Source organism: Sphaeramia orbicularis, chromosome 8 (assembly GCF_902148855.1).
Source record: "Sphaeramia orbicularis chromosome 8, fSphaOr1.1, whole genome shotgun sequence".
NCBI lineage: Eukaryota > Metazoa > Chordata > Actinopteri > Kurtiformes > Apogonidae > Sphaeramia > Sphaeramia orbicularis.
In genome coordinates, this window is record NC_043964.1 from 2,164,619 (window position 1) to 2,183,479 (window position 18,861).

The 18,861-nt window shown below is 40.1% G+C and overlaps 1 protein-coding gene across 2 annotated transcripts in view; it reads right to left on the reverse strand.

Annotated features, from left to right (window-relative positions):
• Nucleotides 1-1,039: 1,039 nt before the first annotated feature.
• Nucleotides 1,040-18,861, reverse strand: part of LOC115423957 (serine protease 27-like) — a 30,678-nt gene continuing 12,856 nt past the window's right edge. The window contains exons 1-6 of one of the 2 annotated variants that reach the window (XM_030140998.1): nucleotides 9,510-9,579; nucleotides 4,752-4,772; nucleotides 3,371-3,542; nucleotides 2,765-3,009; nucleotides 2,271-2,368; nucleotides 1,040-1,787 (exon numbers count right to left, since the gene is read on the reverse strand). In XM_030140998.1, the coding sequence (XP_029996858.1) occupies nucleotides 1,461-1,787; nucleotides 2,271-2,368; nucleotides 2,765-3,009; nucleotides 3,371-3,542; nucleotides 4,752-4,772; nucleotides 9,510-9,564 (918 nt within the window). In that variant the 5' untranslated portion in view covers nucleotides 9,565-9,579 and the 3' untranslated portion in view covers nucleotides 1,040-1,460. Of the gene's footprint in view, nucleotides 1,788-2,270; nucleotides 2,369-2,764; nucleotides 3,010-3,370; nucleotides 3,543-4,751; nucleotides 4,773-9,509; nucleotides 9,580-18,861 lie in introns of those variants that run through there. The other variant, XM_030140999.1, reaches the window with a different exon arrangement.

Genomic DNA, 18,861 nt, shown 5'->3' on the forward strand with positions numbered 1-18,861 from the left:
TTTTGCATCATCACCATCATCTCTAAAGGTTATAACATCCACACATTCCATGGTGGAGTTTATAAAAGGTCCATGAGGCAAAAATAACACATGGGCCTCCACTGATTTTTGTTAAATAATGTGGATATGCTAATTATAAGTGCCACTGTAAAGTATTTGTAGATAAGGGGTCTAAAATATTAATTATTCTTTGTTTGTCCAATACTATGGAAGTAAATCTGTCTCATCAGATTCTGAATTATAAAAGCCATTGACTTTCTAGCACTGATTTTTTTTTTTTGCACTGAAATTAAGTATCTGAATTTTTTTGCAAAGAAATTAAGTATCTGAATTTTTTTGTTGCAATGAAATTAAGTATCTGAATTTTTTTGCAATGAAATTAAGTATCCATTTTTTTTTTGCAATGAAATTAAGTATCTGATTTTTTTTTTTTTTTTTTGCACTAAAATTAAGTATCTGAATTTTTTTTTTGCACTAAAATTAAGTATCAAATTTTTTTTTGCAATGAAATTAAGTATCTGAATTTTTTCTTGCAATGAATTTAAGTATCTGATTTTTTTTTTTTTTTTTTTTGCACTGAAATTAAGTATCTGAAATTTTTTTTTTGCACTAAAATTAAGTGTCTGAATTTTTTTTTGCAATGAAATTAAGTATCAGAAATTTTTTTCACTGAAATTAAGTATCTGAATTTTTTATTTTTTTTTTTGCACTGAAATTAAGTGTCTGAATTTTTTGTCTCTCAATTTTACTATGTTCATAAATTTAGAATAAAAAAATTCAGACGCAAAAAATTCAGACACAAAAAATTCCCATCACACATCCGGGACACCAAGGATAAGCAATGATTTGATCTCAAGTTGAACTGACAGCCAGCCAATCGAGTTAGGTTAGGTTAGTCATGTGACGCTGAAAAAATTCAGATACTTAATTTCAGCACAAAAAAAAAAAGTCAGTGCTAGAAATTCAGTGGCTTTTATCATTCAACATCTGATGAGACAGATTTACTTCCATACAACACTAATATCACATTTGCAGGCCCAAAATGAGATGCTGATTAAAAAATGCTGCGTCAGTGGATTTCTTGTAAATATGACATGAGCCACCAGCCTGTGAGGCCTTTATGGAACATAATTAAACTGCTGTATTGATCTGCACGATCTGATTGGACACCATTTACTTTTCCAGCTCTCTTTTCTATTTCTGCAGATGTCCGTGTCGCTGATGATTATGTATTGTTCATTTTTGTAATAAATCAAATTCTTGTCAGTAAGGAAGGTAGGAATCTGTAGGACCACCCACTCAGTTCATTACTCGTTTGCTCTCAGTCGTCTGCAGAGTTACACTGATTGTCAACAATGAGTTAAAGCAGTTTTAACCTTAAAGCGTCGGTAAAAACATGTCTTTTTACATTCATTTGTGTCCGTCACATCCTGTAAAATGAATTTCCATAGAAACAGTTTCTACTTCCAGAGGTGGAAGCACAGGGACATGATGAGGAGATGGAAGAGGATGAAGGTGCTGGAGGGAGTGGTGGCTCCTGCGCTGCTGTGGGCTGTGGTGGCGTTGGCGTCGGTGTTACTGGTGGTGTTCGGACTGGAGGTGGGGTTGGCGGTGGACGGTGGAGATAAGGTCCCCACACTCCTTGACAGGAATTCCAGAAAAGTGGACAGTTTGATGAAATCACGTATACCTCCTCGTACTTGCCGGGTGCTGTTGGCGTTGGTTAAAACTGCTGCCTGGAACCAGGAGTTGTCCACCTTACACATCAGCGCACCGCCATAATCCCCCTGAAACAACACAAGAAGGATTTATTCAATTAGTGAAAACTTTAAAAACAATAAGGGACTCTTTCAAATTGTCGATTTTCACTTTTTTTTTGGGCCCAATGATGCAAAGTTATGGTCAAGAAACAAAACTTTGTGTTTAAGTTTACAGTATTTGCAGAAAACTTAGATGAACGCAGTAAACCAATGTCTGGAACTGTGCTGTTAAAGGTCAGTGTTTAGTGTTTAGTGACATCTGCTGGTGAAGCTGGAGACGACAACACACTGAACCCCCTCACACATGAAAGTTCCATATTAGAGTCAGTCTTCTATCTATCTATCTATCTATCTATCTATCTATCTATCTATCTATCTATCTATCTATCTATCTATCTATCTATCTATCTATCTATCTATCTATCTATCTATCTATCTATCTATCTATCTATCTGATTCTAAAAAACAAACAAACAAAAAAAAACAATCACAAAATCAACTGTTACTTACCTCATTCAGTGTAAACGCTCCTGTACAAATAGCGTCACTAGTTGATGTATTCCCACAATTTACTATCGAGGTCTGGACTTCCTGCATAACCTGTTCCGCTAAAGTTGGAAAAAATAAGAAAACTTTGTTAGAAACTTTTATGAGTCATTATTGTGTTTATTTGTGCTGTTAATGCAAGGTCATTACTATGTGTTCATTCAAGAATTTGCTTTCTTGTGTGGGATGATTTGACTTTTGGAAGTCACGTTTGGTGTTTATTGTGTAGAATTTTGCAAAAGTAGACGATAGTTTCAAAGACCGTGCCTAAAAAACTACTGTAGAAAATATGTCTGTGAGAGGATGCAAGTCCTACACACAGAAAACCCTCTCTAATCACAGCTTTACATGGGAATCATTGGATTTTTGGATGTTATTTTCGTAGTTCTTAAACCAGATGCAGGAAAAATAAAATGTTTGCAGATAATCCCTGGACCCCTTCACACTCTGTGACTCACCCCCTCCTTGTCCAGAGCTCCAGCCTGCAGCCCAGCAGGTGGAACCCACAGAGAAGGTCCGTCCGTTGTCCATGCAGATGGGCTGGATGTAGTTGGACAGGGTGGGATTGGAGGCCAGTTTCAGCACTGCCACGTTGGAGCCGGTCAGAGTGATACTGGCCACATTCAGGGTCACCTGGAACGGGTTGGACCCCACCTGTCTCAAACGACCCAAGATGACCGTCCATTCAGATGCAACGGGTGGACTGTGAGGGCGAAAACGAACGGGAAAGAATAAATAAGAATAAATGAACAGGTAGAATAAATAAGAATAAATGAACTCCAAGACCACCGGTCTCTGATGATGAACAGATAGATAGACAGACAGATAGATAGATAGATAGATAGAAATACAAGAACTAGAAAAGCACTTGGAGAGCGCAGACCTCTGCCAAGGCAAATCAGTATGGAATCATTTGTTGCAGGTGTTCTCCTCCATGACTACGATGCTCTGGTCAGAAGTGCACAAATATGAGCACATTATTCCTCAATATAAACAGGGTTTGTGCTGTATCTGCTTTGATAAAAATGACTCCAGTTTGGGGCATTTTACCCCAGACGACTCACCTTGAGAAGCAGTTGGCATCACTTAGCACCGAGTCCACGGCCACCAGAGTCCCACCACATACGTGACTTCCATTCCTCTGTAAACTGGCCATCCAGGGCCACTGACCGGCCGAGGACACGGAGCTTCCACCCTGGAGACGAGAATTCAGTGGGGCCTGACCACAGACCACAGCTACAGGGAGAAAAGAGGAACAAAACATGAAGTTACAAAGAAAGTTCATGGAGTTTGGAGATAATTGGTGTAATTAGTCTGGGTTATTAGATCCTGGTTAAACGCAGCACCTATGAAAATATGGTGTCCTGCATAAGCTTAGGAATTTTATGAAGCTATTGTTTGTTTTGTTGTTCTGTGCTTTTAGTTAAGGCGATGATGACTCTGGTACATGTCTGAACATAGTTGGTGATGGTAGTGAGCCTAAGAAAAAACGAGAAGTCGGTTCTGAGCTCCTGCAGAAATGTGACAGAGTAACATGAAGGTGAGTTGTTGTCTCTCTCTCTCTCTCTCTCTCTCTTTTTTTGTTAATCCCATGTGTTGGAGCAGACAATCTGACATTTCCTGACAAATGACCAACACCTGTGTCGTGGTAAACAACACGAAAGTCATTATTTGAATATCGTCCTCTTTTGACTATTTTTCTTATGTATTTATGTATGTATTTATTATGGAAACATTTCTTACTAAAGTATTTCATGGTTGTTTCCTGATATTTTAACTGAAGTTAAGATTACACATTAACATTTTGTACAACTAACAAATATATACATTAATCTTTGTGTTGACTGACAAACTTGACAATTTGCACAATAATTGATTGGTTGAGAGCAATTAGTGACAAATATCTACATCAATCTTTTTATTATACTTTCACAGTTAAAGCATGTTAACAGTCAGTATATTGCTATGCCCAACCTGCCCATTTCTTCAAATATATTGCATATATTTTGGTGCTAATTTATTTCTGTTAAATAAAAATACAATTTAGTTGCTAAAAATCTAATCCAATGTGATTCCAGTCAGGATTTTAACTGTATTTTTCTTGATATTTAGAATTTTTTCAATTAATATTCAATGTAATATTTACAATACTTGTTTTTCTTAGCATTAATGTAACCAGGAAAGATATTATTTCCAGTCTCCTGATGGCAGGACAGAAGGCTGAAGTAGAAATATCAAGATTAAAAAGCAGCAGCATATATTTTCAACACAACCACCACCTACAGTACATAACGACAATGATAACAATGGTTAAAGGGTTAAAATGCATCCAAAAACATCAATTAATCTGCCTTTGACAAATAATAACATTTCTACCCAACAAAAGCTTGGACTCTGTTGTTACCATGTCAGTTCAGCTTTGACACAAATCAAACAGATACTCACCATCCTCTTGTGACTGAGACTCTGAAAAGTGAAAAACAAAAACACAGTTAGTTACACTGCATTAAATGAACCCAGTGATGGGGGGGGGGGGGGGGTGTCACTGAAACAGGTGTAACAGGTTTATAAAAGCAGTGAGAACAGAATTTTCATGTCAATTTTAAAAACATATTCTTAAACACATAATGAATATGGGTGGGATTTGCATGCATAACAAAATATAGCAGATATCTGTTTGTGTGCCTGTACATTTAAACATAAGGCAAACAACTATTACACAATGATAATTCACAAGTAGACACTGCTATAATCACAGACAATTAAGTGGTTTGACTACTCAGTTAACCCTCTGGTGTCTATATATGTAAATATATGAGGAGATGTAAAACTGAAGATTTGTCAAATTTATTACATTTTTAAAAATTGATATTCATTTATTCTTATCCCTATTTCATATCTTATAAAAATAAATGACAGTCAGACCAACTACAGGTGGTAGAAGCTGTACACATATTATTATGTATGTGAAGAAGCACTTATCAGTCCCTCCAGGATTTCACAGGCTTTTTAAAAATTTTTGTGGCCTAAAATGCCCGATTTTGCGGCAGCTTTTCCAAAAAATTGCGGTGAAAGTTGCAATGATTTGAGGCTTTTTTTTTTTTTTTTAATTAAAGTCACAGAAACATGGGCATCTGCAAATGACCTAGAACAGTCTTTTTTGAGTTTTTAGCCTTAAAAAGCACCAGGAAGCAATGATTTTAAACAAAACAGGCTTTTTTTTCATACAGTCATCTATTTGTTTTGAGCAGAAGAAAAAAATAAACATTTTTTGTGTATATGGAACTAATATCAGAGCAAATACATACATAAATAAAGGTGATCAACACCAAATATCAATTGCCATGTACACTGGTAATAACAAAATAAATTCAATATGTACTGCTCAAAAAGGAGAGGGAAGAAGAAAACTGATGAAATCCCACCATCATCTCACATTTATACAACACAACACATGACTTTGGCTTCCTTAATGATATAGTCGAATATTTAGGGTTAGATGGGTTACATGCACACACACACACACACACACACACACACACACACACACACACACACACACACACACACACACACACACACACACACACACAGTTCAGCCAAACTTGGGTTCCTTTCTAACACATTAAACATTACTATTAACACCAAGTTTAACGACTATTTTTGTTTGTGAGCTCCTTTTTTAACTCCACACAGACTTGCGCTCGCACTCCCTCCCTCCCTCACGCACGCACACACACACACACACACACACACACACACACACACACACACACACACACACACATAAAGTGAAGCATGCCTCCACAGGTTCTTCCTTCTTCTCTTCTATGTCCTCATAGATCTGCTCTATCTTGGACCCTTTCAGCTCCTGCTCTTGTTCTGGATCCATCAGCCTCTGTCACTGGGACTTATCTCGTCTGTCCTCTTCCAGTTTCAGCCGTTCTCCTGCATGTTTTGCAGTTGAAAAAAGTGTCTGTGGTGCGGCCACTTTCATTTGTGTTCCACCACAGAACAGTTTTCCTCCACTTCCGTGTAACACATCTGGAAACTGACCTGCACAAACTTCAGCAGTGATGGTTGTCGGTATAAGTGGGCGTTATGCATCACACGTCTTCATCTTCTCAACCGTCGACAAGGAAGTAAATGTGATGATGTACATGTCACGTAAGGGGGTGGGAGAAAGGGGGCTGAGGTGACTGGTCAAATTTGCGGTGATTGGTTGAATTTGCATTAATAGTTGCGATCGCAACATCGCAAATTCCTCGAGGGACTGGATAGGGAAAAGGGAATGAACCTGAAGTTTCACTTGTATCTCCTTGAAGTACAAGCGCCACAGATCGCTACCATAACACCCGCCTCCCCGCCCTCCCCACACCGAACCATGGACGCAGGACTACTGACCCCCCCCCCCCCCTTGCGGATTCCACACCGCTACATGCAGAGGTCACTTCCACAGAAAACACTGAACTACAAGGAGCTACCATGGACAGACCAGTCCTACAGCGGTACCAGGTCTGTTCCCCAGTCCTACAGCGGTACCAGGTCTGTTCATCAGTCCTACAGCGGTACCAGGTCTGTTCCCCAGTCCTACAGCGGTACCAGGTCTGTTCATCAGTCCTACAGCAGTACCAGGTCTGTTCCCCAGTCCTACAGCGGTACCAGGTCTGTTCACCAGTCCTACAGCGGTACCAGGTCTGTTCATCAGTTCTACAGCGGTACCAGGTCTGTTCCCCAGTCCTACAGCGGTACCAGGTCTGTTCACCAGTCCTACAGCGGTACCAGGTCTGTTCACCAGTCCTACAGCGGTACCAGGTCTGTTCCCCAGTCCTACAGCGGTACCAGGTCTGTTCACCAGTCCCAGACTGGCAGTCTGTTCCCCTGGGCAGGAGAAGAGACCGCAGCCCAGCTGTCAGTGGTTCTTACCGGTGGTCAGTCTAAAGCAGAGCCGGCGTCAGTCTTCAAATTCTTCTCCTCTTTCAGTCGTCTCCATGTTTCAAATCATCTCCTCCAGGTCCTTGTTTTGTTTCTCTCTTTGTCATATTTGGAATAATCCCTTTAGTCCTTTTAGGTTTGTTCAGGTCAGACATTTCTGATCAGAAGTGTTCAGCTGCAGCTCAGTGGAACTGCCAACCTGGAGCTGAAAGGTACGGACTCTGTGATTGGAGGACAGGTGATGGGCGGAGCCTCAGACCAAAACACACAATGACATCATAACCATCATTTGGAGGCTGACACTGAGCTTTTCAAATGTGAATATTCTGTCTGGAATACTACTGTCAGTGAGATCAGGATTTGAAGTGAACAGGATTCCTTAATGTCTGGGACAGTCAGGGCCATTTTCTAATAACTTAGAACGTAATTCCTACATACTGCACCTTTAACTGTAGATTTATGATGGATTGTGATTGACTAATGTATTACTAAATATATGGGCTGCTCATTGGTTTGCACTGAAAAAATAAATATTTGAGTAGCTTTAAACTGGGTCTACACACAATACTTACTTCTTTTATTACTGCCAAATGTTCGACACATTGAGTAATAATAAAAACATAGTTTCCTGCCAAATCTATTTAATTCAAATGGATATACACAAGTAAACACTATGGCTGCCAAAATTAATGTGTTAATGTGGATTAATCCATCATCATGATTAATCTGATTACAAATTTTAACACAACTAACCCATCTGCAGCAGAATGTCTCTGAACGTCTGTGCTAATGCATTTGGGTCAGTTTGTCCCAGTCGAGTTCGAGTCGCACATGCACAAATGGACAGTTGATCCAGTAGTGACAGGCAGCAGAACCGACCCATAAAGATGGAAGACACTAAACAGCACGTTGACCCTCTGGATGGAAATATAAGTACAAACAAACCTGAGACGGAACAGCTGTTTACAGACGTTTAGTTTCAAGTCATTTTGTTGAAACTGTTGAGGGTGTTTAGTTAAGACGTTAAGTGCAGATATATTTGACTCTTTCTTGAGTCTGTTCACTCATGCACAATGAAACGCAATTAATATAGATTAAAAATGAATAATATTTAATCAAAATTAATCAACAGCAACTCTGTGATTTATCCGATTAATAAAATGTTATGGTTTGACAGCACTAGTAAATACATAAAAGACAAATGTTGCTTCTTTTGTGGCTCTTCCATTAATAATTCAACAAAGTGTGTTTAATGTTGTGTTATCTGCACAGCATTGTACGCTATTGTGTTATATAAATAAAATTAATTTGTTTTAATGAGTTTGCACGAAAAGCCAAGTCTGATCAAACAGTGTCAGAAGGGTCGTTCCATTCTGTCATCTCATGACTAATGTTTCTGTAAACATTGAGGTTTGTGACACATTTGCAATCAGGGAAATAAGGGACAAGGTGTGCCATTTTTCAACAATACACCGATATATACTTGAGGTAGTGCACGTCATAACTGATGAGCACAATAAGATATGATCAGCCTTTAATTCACAGCTGAGCACCTGATCAGAAAACTGAGTTTGTAAAAGTTGCAAATCTCTTTTAACAAAAATAGACAAAGAAAAGACAGTTTTCCTCCTCTATAAGAGTATGCATTAAATGACTCATTAAAGCTACCAAGTGAGCATCAGCTTTACTTCAATCAAGACAAATGTGATAAATGATAAATACAGTTATAGATGCAGAGGAAGAAAACTGTCCAGCAGAAGACAGAAACGCTCTTTATTAAGTTGGAAGTCATTCAGATTGGCTGCATTAGTTGTAATTATACACATTAAAATGCATACACAGGCTCATGAACTGTATCACTTACAAGAAAAATGACATCATTTGACTTCTGTATCCAAACATTCTTAAAACATTTCAGGAAGACGACTGTCTGCCTAAAATACCATCAAGTAACCCTTATTTATCTAGATAACACTGGAAATGAGGCTGCACTAAATTGATCTCCTTTTTAATTATTCACATTTTTGGCTTCCATGACACTAAAAATCCAAAATAAACAGTTAAAAAAAAGAGGATGTTCTTTCCAGTCCAGTTTTAGAAGTCGTTTCTGTATGTTGAGAGAAGCATAATATACTTTTAACTTTAGTTTATGTCATCCAAATATGTGGCAGTAGTAGAAATACTGCAGTACTTCCTTGTACACCTGTCCTGTCAGTGTTTAAACCGGCTAATCTGATTGGTTCAGGTGTGTCCAGTGACGGTCCTTACCTGGTGTGAGCGCCGTCAGCACAGTCAACACATAGATCACTCTGTAGAACGTCATGGCTGAAAATCCATACGATGGGATCTGCTCCTGTATAAATAACCTTCCTGTTGCTCCTCCTTATCTCTTCCTCTAACATAAACACTCCTCCCTTCTAGGGTTGGGAATCTTAGTTGTAAGGCTGATATGATACGCATCTCAATACAGCATCTCTGATTCCGATCAGAAATAAATAATATAAAATAATAAATAAAGGTGCAGGAGACTTTTGTGACCAATCTTTCCTCAGATCTGTCCATCCTCAGCCATCTCCTCAGTATCATGAATCTGTTCGTCTGTCTGAACAGGTTCTTAGTGCCATTCACCAGAAACAAACCATGTGTTTACAAACCGAGCCGGGAGGTCACTTGGGCATCTTCAGAATTTTGTCGCGACGTGCACTGTAGGAGCGTGGAGGCTCGCGGCGGCAGCTGGAACAGACACGATGCGGAAACGGCAGGAGCTCCCTTCCCTCTATGCAGATTCCTCCAGCCGTTTCCGCGTGTCAGCCGCTTCCATGTCGTGTTTCTTTCATCCGTATAACACCATAAGGTTGTGCTGACGCTGTCAGGTGGCTGCGCAAACCTCCCTTTCACTAAACTCTTGTTTTTCTATTAAAAGTTGTTGCGCTGGCAAGAAGTGGTTTTTCGGGCACAGTGCAATTGATATATCATGCAAAACTGCAAAGGAAAGACCTTTTTCCGCAACGAGAGTCAAGTGAATTTACAAGAAAAAAAAAAAAAGGATATTGACGGATGTTACAACAAATGAAGAAGACGAGTTTTAAAAGAAACATGGCGCAGTATATGTGGACACACCAGGAAACCGAAACATTTTTTTAAAATTTAGCACGGGATAGAGAGGTAATATATAAAAATAATAGATATTTCTGTAAATCAACACGATATTTATGTTCATCACCATGTTTATGGCATGACTTAAAAAAACAAATCATCGCATTTGTGATTTGATTGAAAAACTGACATTACACACTTCAGTTTATTCCGACATTTAGTAAATATCGGTAAAGTTTAATATGTGTGTGTTTTTATTTTTTTTATTTATTTTTTTTTATTTTATGTGTTGTTTTCTCACTTGCTGTTTTTAATCACCTTTTACATGTTTCTTTTATAAGTTTTAAATGTGTTTCTTTTTGTTTCTTTTATTTCAATGTCCTGTGTGAAGCACCTTGAATTGCCTCGTTGCTGAAATGTGCTATACAAATAAACTTGCCTTGCCTAAAGTTTTGCACCGATGTCCAATGGAAAAGCGACTAGAGACAATGTAGTCCACTGATTTTCAACCTTGGGGTCATGACCCCACATGGGGTCACCTGGAATTTCTAGTAATTGATAAAGATTAAAAAAAACAAAACAAAAACATATTAATAAAGAATACACGTTGAGTTAAGAGCCAATCCCAATCCATAACAGACAAACTGTGGTTGTGAAACTGCAGCACTGTGGTTCTGTTTGTGTCAAATGTTCACTGTGGTCAGTTTCAGATGCTGCAGCTCTTTCATAATTCATAGTTTCAGTTCTTGTTTGTTCAGTATTAATTGTCCTCCTTGTAAATCACAGCTGGACTGACTGGACAGATCCTGAGCCTTTGTGCAGTAATCTACACCTGGATTTACTGCCTCTGTCCACAATAATAGACATTATACAGACTAAATGTCCTCTAAAATTAATGTTTATTTGCAACATAGTATAGCAGACTATTACATGATCAAAAACAAATTAATTTTAGCAAAAAAAAAAAAAGTCTGATTTGAATGTCTGGGGTCCCCAGGAATTTGTGATGTTAAAATGGAGTCACAAGCAAAAAAGGTTGAGAACCACTTTTCTATTCTATTCTATTCTATTCTATTCTATTCTATTCTATTCTATTCTATTCTATTCTATTCTAGAGTTTGCCTGAATGTCAGTTACATAACCTCACCTGGGTACATTCCTGTTTTTCTTCGACTGTTTTTAAATCGGTCTCTTGACATCTGTAACCTGACCCCTGTCACATGTTTTCATCAGGACTTTTTCTCACCTTGAAAATATGTTTGACCAGTTCCTATGCATGTTTGCATTCTTAGCACTCAGCTACTGGCTTATGATCAGAATCGAACCTAAAGCCTACTGTTGAGGATTAGTCTTAATCTGATTTTTGTCAGGTTCTGTGCATTATTCCCTCCGCCAAGGAGGTTCAGTTTTTGCCGGCGTTGGTTTGTCTGTCTGTCTGTGCAAGATAACTCAAAAAGTTATGGACGGATTTGGATGAAAATCTCAGGAAATGTTGATACTGGCACAAGAAACAAATGATTAAATTTTGGTGGTGATTGGGGATGGGGGCGCCACTGATCTGCCTTGGCGGAGGTCTGCGCTCTCCGAGTCCTTTTCTAGTTTCACTCTGTTTTTATTCTTCTTATTAGTTTGTCAGAATCTGCTCAAACTGGATTAACACATAAACACCCAGTGCTACTTTTGCGGCAGCTCACAAATAAATTTTTCCTCTATATTTAACCTTTCTCAAGTGATTTATCGCCATTTATTATAATAATTATCCTCAGTATTTTGCATTTTTAAGTGAAAATCAGGTATTTTCCTATATTTAATTTACTGGTCATGTAGACTCTCATAAAAACTCAGATTAAAGTTGAGGGTTATTATTATCCAAACGTGACTTTTTCAGTGAAATACATCATTAACTGAACATAAAAACAGTGTGTCCATCCACTGTCATTGATCCAACTCTATGGGTTTTACTGGTGAATCAGTGTGTTGTAGAAGATGACGGTGTTTCCATGGTAACTATGGAGCCTCTGAACGTCGAAGTGGGTCATATCTGATGACCATGAAAAGATGATGAACTACATTTTACCTGAATTATTTACATGTGTTGATAGGATTAGTGGCTCAACAGGTATTAAACATATTAAATCAGTAGATGCTTTTGTTCACTGGTGGATATTTGAGTCTTTATTGGTGAAAGTTTAAAGGTTATTTAAGGAAAACTTGCTTTATCATACCAATAGGAAACCAGTGACGTGCAGTGGGGTTCATGGCTGGGGAGGCACTGACTCTTTCAGAGCCAGATCTACAAACATATGGTGGCCTGAGAAACTGAACAGAGAGAGTGAGCCAAAGGAACGGCCTGGGTATATGGGCTGTGCATCGAGTCAGCATAGGTAGACTGGCAGGAAGTCAACAGGAAACCTTCAAAAAGAGCCATTTCAAACTAAAAATAAAAAAAGTTTATGGTCTTACCTTTATTTGTACATGAAATCCATGTGGCGATCCTGGTGAATTAAAGTGTATAAAAAAGAACGAAGAAGATTATCAGCACATGAATCTGTGGACTCACAGGCGCCATCTATCATGAGGCAGGGGTACTGTTTGCCTCCCCTAGTGACTTTTTCACTGAGGTTTTAGGATTAATCTGTGAGCCTAAACACATTATAGAAATACATTCCATACGTTATGCAGATTATGGAAGGATAGAGCATAGAATCAGAGTGTTTGAAAGCATTTAACTGTGATATACAGAGGGACAGCCACAGTATTTTCACTGGTACCAGCAGAGTTCATGAGGGGAGGAGACAGTTCTGCTGGAGGCACAGCACAGCGCTGCCTCCTCCTGTATCTGAACGGAGCATGCGGAAATTCTGCTATTCTAATTGACAAAAAAAAAAGAAAGAAAAATAACAAAATTGGATTCGAACAGAAAATGAGTTTATAGGACATACCAGCTGACAACTATCAACATTTATTATATTTTATAGTCAAGTTTTTTTCTTTTCAAGATTGACATGGGAGGCTCTGCCTCCCCTGCCTCCTCTGACTGCACGTCACTGTAGGAAACCCAGTCTCTGCATTTTAACCATCCTAATGCATACACACAATACCTAGTTTAGTTTTTGGTTTTCACAGGATAAATAGAATGTTTACTCAGCACTCTGTCAAATCCCATTTGACACACAGCAAAGATGAATTAGTGCCATGATGTCAGTGAGAGTGAGCAGTAAAGAAGTTGAATCAGTACTTCTACTTTTACCAGTTTGAAGTGAGTGCTTGTATCTGTACTTTTTACTTGAGTAAAGAAGGTTTAGATGTTTGTGTCATGGGAACTGTTGAATATTAGAGGATGACTTGGACAGATTCTGCACTTTCTTGAACCTGTATAATCTTATCCTAATTTGTCCTAAACCTGTCTGTATTTTTTTGTCTGGAGATTGAACCTGGATGCTCTAATTGTTATGGTCTGTCGTTTGTTTTGTTTTCTTTGTTTATTTTGTCTGTCATAAAATACGAAGATAAAAATAAAGTATTGAAAAATAAATAGATAAATAAATGAGATGTTGGCTTCAAAAACACAGCCCTTCTTTGGACACCTTTATAAATGTTGTGAATCAGTTACGTCATATGGAGTGGATCACTTATAATCTGAGGCTACAAAATGATGTAGGAGAAGGACACTGGGTGGGTGAGAATGCATATTTATTTATGTATTCATTTGTTATTTTTCCTATGTAAGTTGTGACTCCTTGATCCTGCTGTTTGTGTTATGTATGTTTTACAATGTTTGTTGTAAAATAAGAAAAATAAAGTTAAAAAAAAAAAAAAAAGATTTTAAACTGATGAACAATAAATAAATAAATAAATAAATAAAAAATACAGATTCTGCACTGAACAACGTTTAGTTACACTGAATATCAAAGGTGTAACTGAAGACCCTGGTGCTAAAAGTACTGAAGTCACAAAAAAGTCCTATTTATAGGGTGGTCTCAGCTCAACAAATACAACATGTTTATATACTCAACTGGAATTGTCCAAAAATGTGTCTTCAGTACTTTTAGCACCAGTGTCTTCAGTTTGGTTTTTGTCTGCTTTCTTTTAAAACACTAGAAAAAGACATTTGACAGATTCTTCCTTCAAGGAAACACTTTGTATCTGTGATGCATCACCAAGTTATGAAGGAACTATTCTTCCTCTGGAGGTGACGTCATGTGAATAAATTAAACACTCATCCCGTGACTCTTATCAACGACAGAAATGACTGCGTGTTTTCAGTGACCTGTAAATCTTTCAGACTGAGCCGTTAAGTAACTTGTAAAATCTGTCCAGTTAAAGAGGTCAGATGTTCTCTTTGGTAAGCAGACGGTTTCCAGTTCAAGTATATGTGTATCATTAAAACAAACAGATTGTTACTGAGAAATGCAGACAAAACATGAAACATGATCTGTAAAAGCTGACATGAGGATGTGGTGCAAAAATACTTACATTTACAGGAAGATGGAAATGAATAAATGTATTAAAATCTTCATCGACCATAAAACTCATAAATATAAAGAACAAAGTGGTGACAGTGGACTGAATGTGGGATTTAAAGTGAAAAAGCCTCATATAGTGCATATAAAATGTGCAGATGAAGGAATAATAGAGCAGCTGGTTTATGGCGTTTGGTTATTTTAGCAGCAGTTTCCTGCTTGTTTTCAGTTGTTGTCCCGTAAATGAACTCTTGTGAATAAATCGATTCACTCCCTGTTCCACTCCTAGAGGACGAGTTTAAGTATCGTGGGGTCTTGTTCACAAGTGAGGGAAGGATGGAGTGTGAGATTGACAGACGGATCGGTGCAGCGTCTGCAGTGATGCGGTCGCTGTACCGGTCTGTCGTGGTTCAGAAGGAGCTGAGCCCAGAGGAGAAGCTCTGGATTTACCGGTCAGTCTACGTTCCTACCCTCACCTGTGGTCATGAGCTTTGGGTCATGACCGAAAGGACAAGATCCTGGATACAAGCGGTCCAAATGAGTTTCCTCCGCAGGGTGGCTGGGCGCACCCTTAGGGATAGGGGGAGGAGCTCAGTCACCAGGGAGGAGCTCGGAGTAGAGCCGCTGCTCCTCCACATCCAGAGGAACCAGCTGAGGTGGCTCGGGCATCTGTTTCGGATCCTCCTGGACGCCTCCCTGGGGAGGTGTTCCGGGCATGTCCCACCGGGAGGAGACCTCGGGGAAGACCCAGGACACGTTGGAGAGACTATGTCTGTGGGCTGGCCTGGGAACGCCTCGGGGTCCCCCCGGAAGAGCTGGAGGAGGAGTCTGGGGAGAGGGAAGTCTGGGCGTCCCTGCTTAGACTGTTGCCCCCCTGCGACCCGGCCCCAGATAAAGCGGTGGATAATGGATGGACTCCCTGTTCGAGAGGAGGTGTGGAGCTGTGGATGAAGGAGGTTAAACAGTGACCAAAAAATCCAATAGAAAACAACAAAAGAGTGTTAGGCATATTTACACCTAGAACTGCCTCCTTTTTGTAGAACTTATAATGAATATAAGATTTGAGACAGTGACACTTTTTCATAGTATACTGATGGTGTGAATGGACACAAACATGTTGAAATTTGTAGAATTAGTGGTTCTAGTGTTATATTGTGGGTGAGAATTATTACTCTAACTTGTCTTGATAACATTAAAAGTTGGATTATTTTATGAACATTTGAATTTGTCATAGATGTGAAAATGAGCAAAGTATGGCAAAGCTCTGTTCTGTCATTTACATTCAAACATCTAAAGTATAACTTGCTTTTCAGAGGTATTTGTATGCTTTGAGTTTGAGTCTGAATTAGTTGAGTTCTCCTCCAGTGAAAGTACCACCCACTTCTATTGGGAGAATGGTCTACTGCATCCAGACCACAGGACTGGAACACAGGCGCAGAACCTGACAAGCTCTCAAATTCAACTGGTTATTGACAGAACATGCTGGTGAAATACAAGGCTTACAGAGGCAGACAAACTGAAGTTGAACTAGAGGTGCAGGTTCAAGTCTTAAAGCTCTCATTCATCAACACGGAAGTCACAGAAAGATTAAGACGACAGGTTGGCTGACAGGAAGGTGCACAGGTATGCAGCAGAAGTGCACAGTCATGCCAAAAAAAAAACAACAACAACTTGATAAACCAGTGAGACAGTTGAGGATACCAAATATCATAAACCCTGCATGACAATGTGTGTTAATATGCTCGTATAATTTTTTAATTTGCAACTCAAACCACATTCAGTATTCAGGACTCATTAAATTAGTTCTATCAATTATAAATCTGTAATGGAAACTGACAGAGAAAGTCATGGTTTGACTTCTTTAACTTCGTGGTGGCATATAAACCACTGAAGGGGGAAGTACCTCTCAAAGTTCAAAACTGGGGGAAATGCTGACAGGAAGAGGTCTGGCAGACCCAAAGACACAACAGAATCAGAAGACAAGTTTCTGAGAGTCAACAGCTTGTGTGATAGGGGACTCACAGGACAACAGCTTCAAGCACAGCTCAATAGTGGTCTTAGTAAGCAAGTCTGAGTTTCAACTGTGAAGAGAAGACTTCCAGTTGCAGGTTTGATGGGTCAAGTTGCAGCAAGAAAGCCATTGCTGAGACTTCAGAATAAGACAAAGGGGCTTGTCTGGGCCATGAAACAGCGCCAGTGGACTACTGAAGACTGGAAGAAGGGGTTATGGACTGTCCATCCATCCATCCATCCATTATCCACCGCTTAACCAGGGTCGGTTCACGGGGGTAACAGTTTAAGCAGGGACGCCCAGACTTCCCTCTCCTCAGGCTCCTCCTCCAGCTCTTCCGGGGGGACCCCAAGGCGTTCCCAGGTCAGACCACAGACATAGTCTCTCCAGCATGTCCTGGGTCTTCCCCGAGGTCTCCTCCAGGTGGGACATGCCCAGAACACCTCCCCAGGGAGGCGTCCAGGAGGATCCGAAACAGATGCCCGAGCAACCTCAGCTGGTTCCTCTGGATGTGGAGGAGCAGCGGCTCTACTCCGAGCTCCTCCCTGGTGACTGAGCTCCTCCCCCTATCCCTAAGGGTGCGCCCAGCCACCCTGCGGAGGAAACTCATTTGGACCGCTTGTATCCGGGATCTGGTCCTTTCAGTCATGACCCAAAGCTCATGACCATAGGTGAGGGTGGGAACGTAGACTGACCGGTAAATCCAGAGCTTTACCTCTCGGCTCAGCTCCTTCTGAACCACGACAGACCGGTACAGCGACCGCATCACTGCAGACGCTGCACCGATCCGTCTGTCAATCTCACACTCCATCCTTCCCTCACTTGTGAACAAGACCTCAAGATACTTAAACTCCTCCACTTGGGGCAAAGACTCTCCGCCAACCCAGAGAGGGCAAACCACCTTTTTCCAGTCGAGAATCATGGTCTCGGATTCGGCCATGGTTCTCGACCAGAAAAAGGTGGTCTGATGAATCCAAATTTGCGTTTGGACTGATGAATCCAAATTTGAAATCTTGGGTTCATCCCGCAGGACTTCTGTACACCATCGAGTAGGTGACAGGATGGTTCCTCAGTGTGTGACATCAACTGTCAAACATGGAGGAGGAAGTGTGATGGTCTGGGGCTGTTTTGCTGGATCCAGGGTCGGTGACTTGTTCACAGTGAAAGGCCCCTGAACCACAACGGCTCCCACAGCATTCTGCAGCTATGCCATGCAGTACCCTCTGGGATGCACCTAGTTGGTCAGGGGTTCATCCTACAGCAACATAACGACCCAAAACAGAAGTCCAAGCTATGCCCGAACTACCTTAAGAAAAAAGAACAAGATGGAACACTTGAAAACATGGAGTGGTGTAGAAGGATTCTCTGTTGTTTGTGATATGAAGTTGCATGAGGATGCAGGTGCAAGCTTATGTAACTGATGGTAGAAGATTTGTGACAGAACAATTCTCTTTTGTTTGTGATATGAAGTTACGTGAGCCTGCAGGTGCAAGCTTATGTAACTGATGGTAGAAGATTTGTGACAGAACAATTCTCTTTTGTTTGTGATATGAAGTTACGTGAGCCTGCAGGTGCAAGCTTATGTAACTGATGGCAAAAGATTTGTGACCGTTGGCAGTGGGCCCAAGGCCATTGGCAGTACACTCAGACCTATTAGTTGCACAGTTGGCATGTGTTTGGGCATGTGTCTGCACAGTTGCACCAACTAATTGGGATGAAACAGACCAAAGAGATAAGAAGACCAATTAAAGCCGCAAGCGGCATCTAAAGGCCCTCGCCACGGGCACGTCCAGTAGAAGTATGTCCATTGTTCAGCAGGTGACGCTCTAGCACCAAATTTCAATGTCTTCTTATAAATGGGTGTAGCCTGGGAGATTGACAACTGATTCAAATTTGAGGCAGATCTTTGTTCATATGTCCAAACTAAAGAAATTTTTGTATAAGTAAATCTGTAGGGGGCGCTATGCAGCTAAACTTAAATTCCTTCCATTGAATGGGTGTAGGCCTGCGAGATTTACCACTGAGTTAAATTTGAGCCAAATCGGTGTTC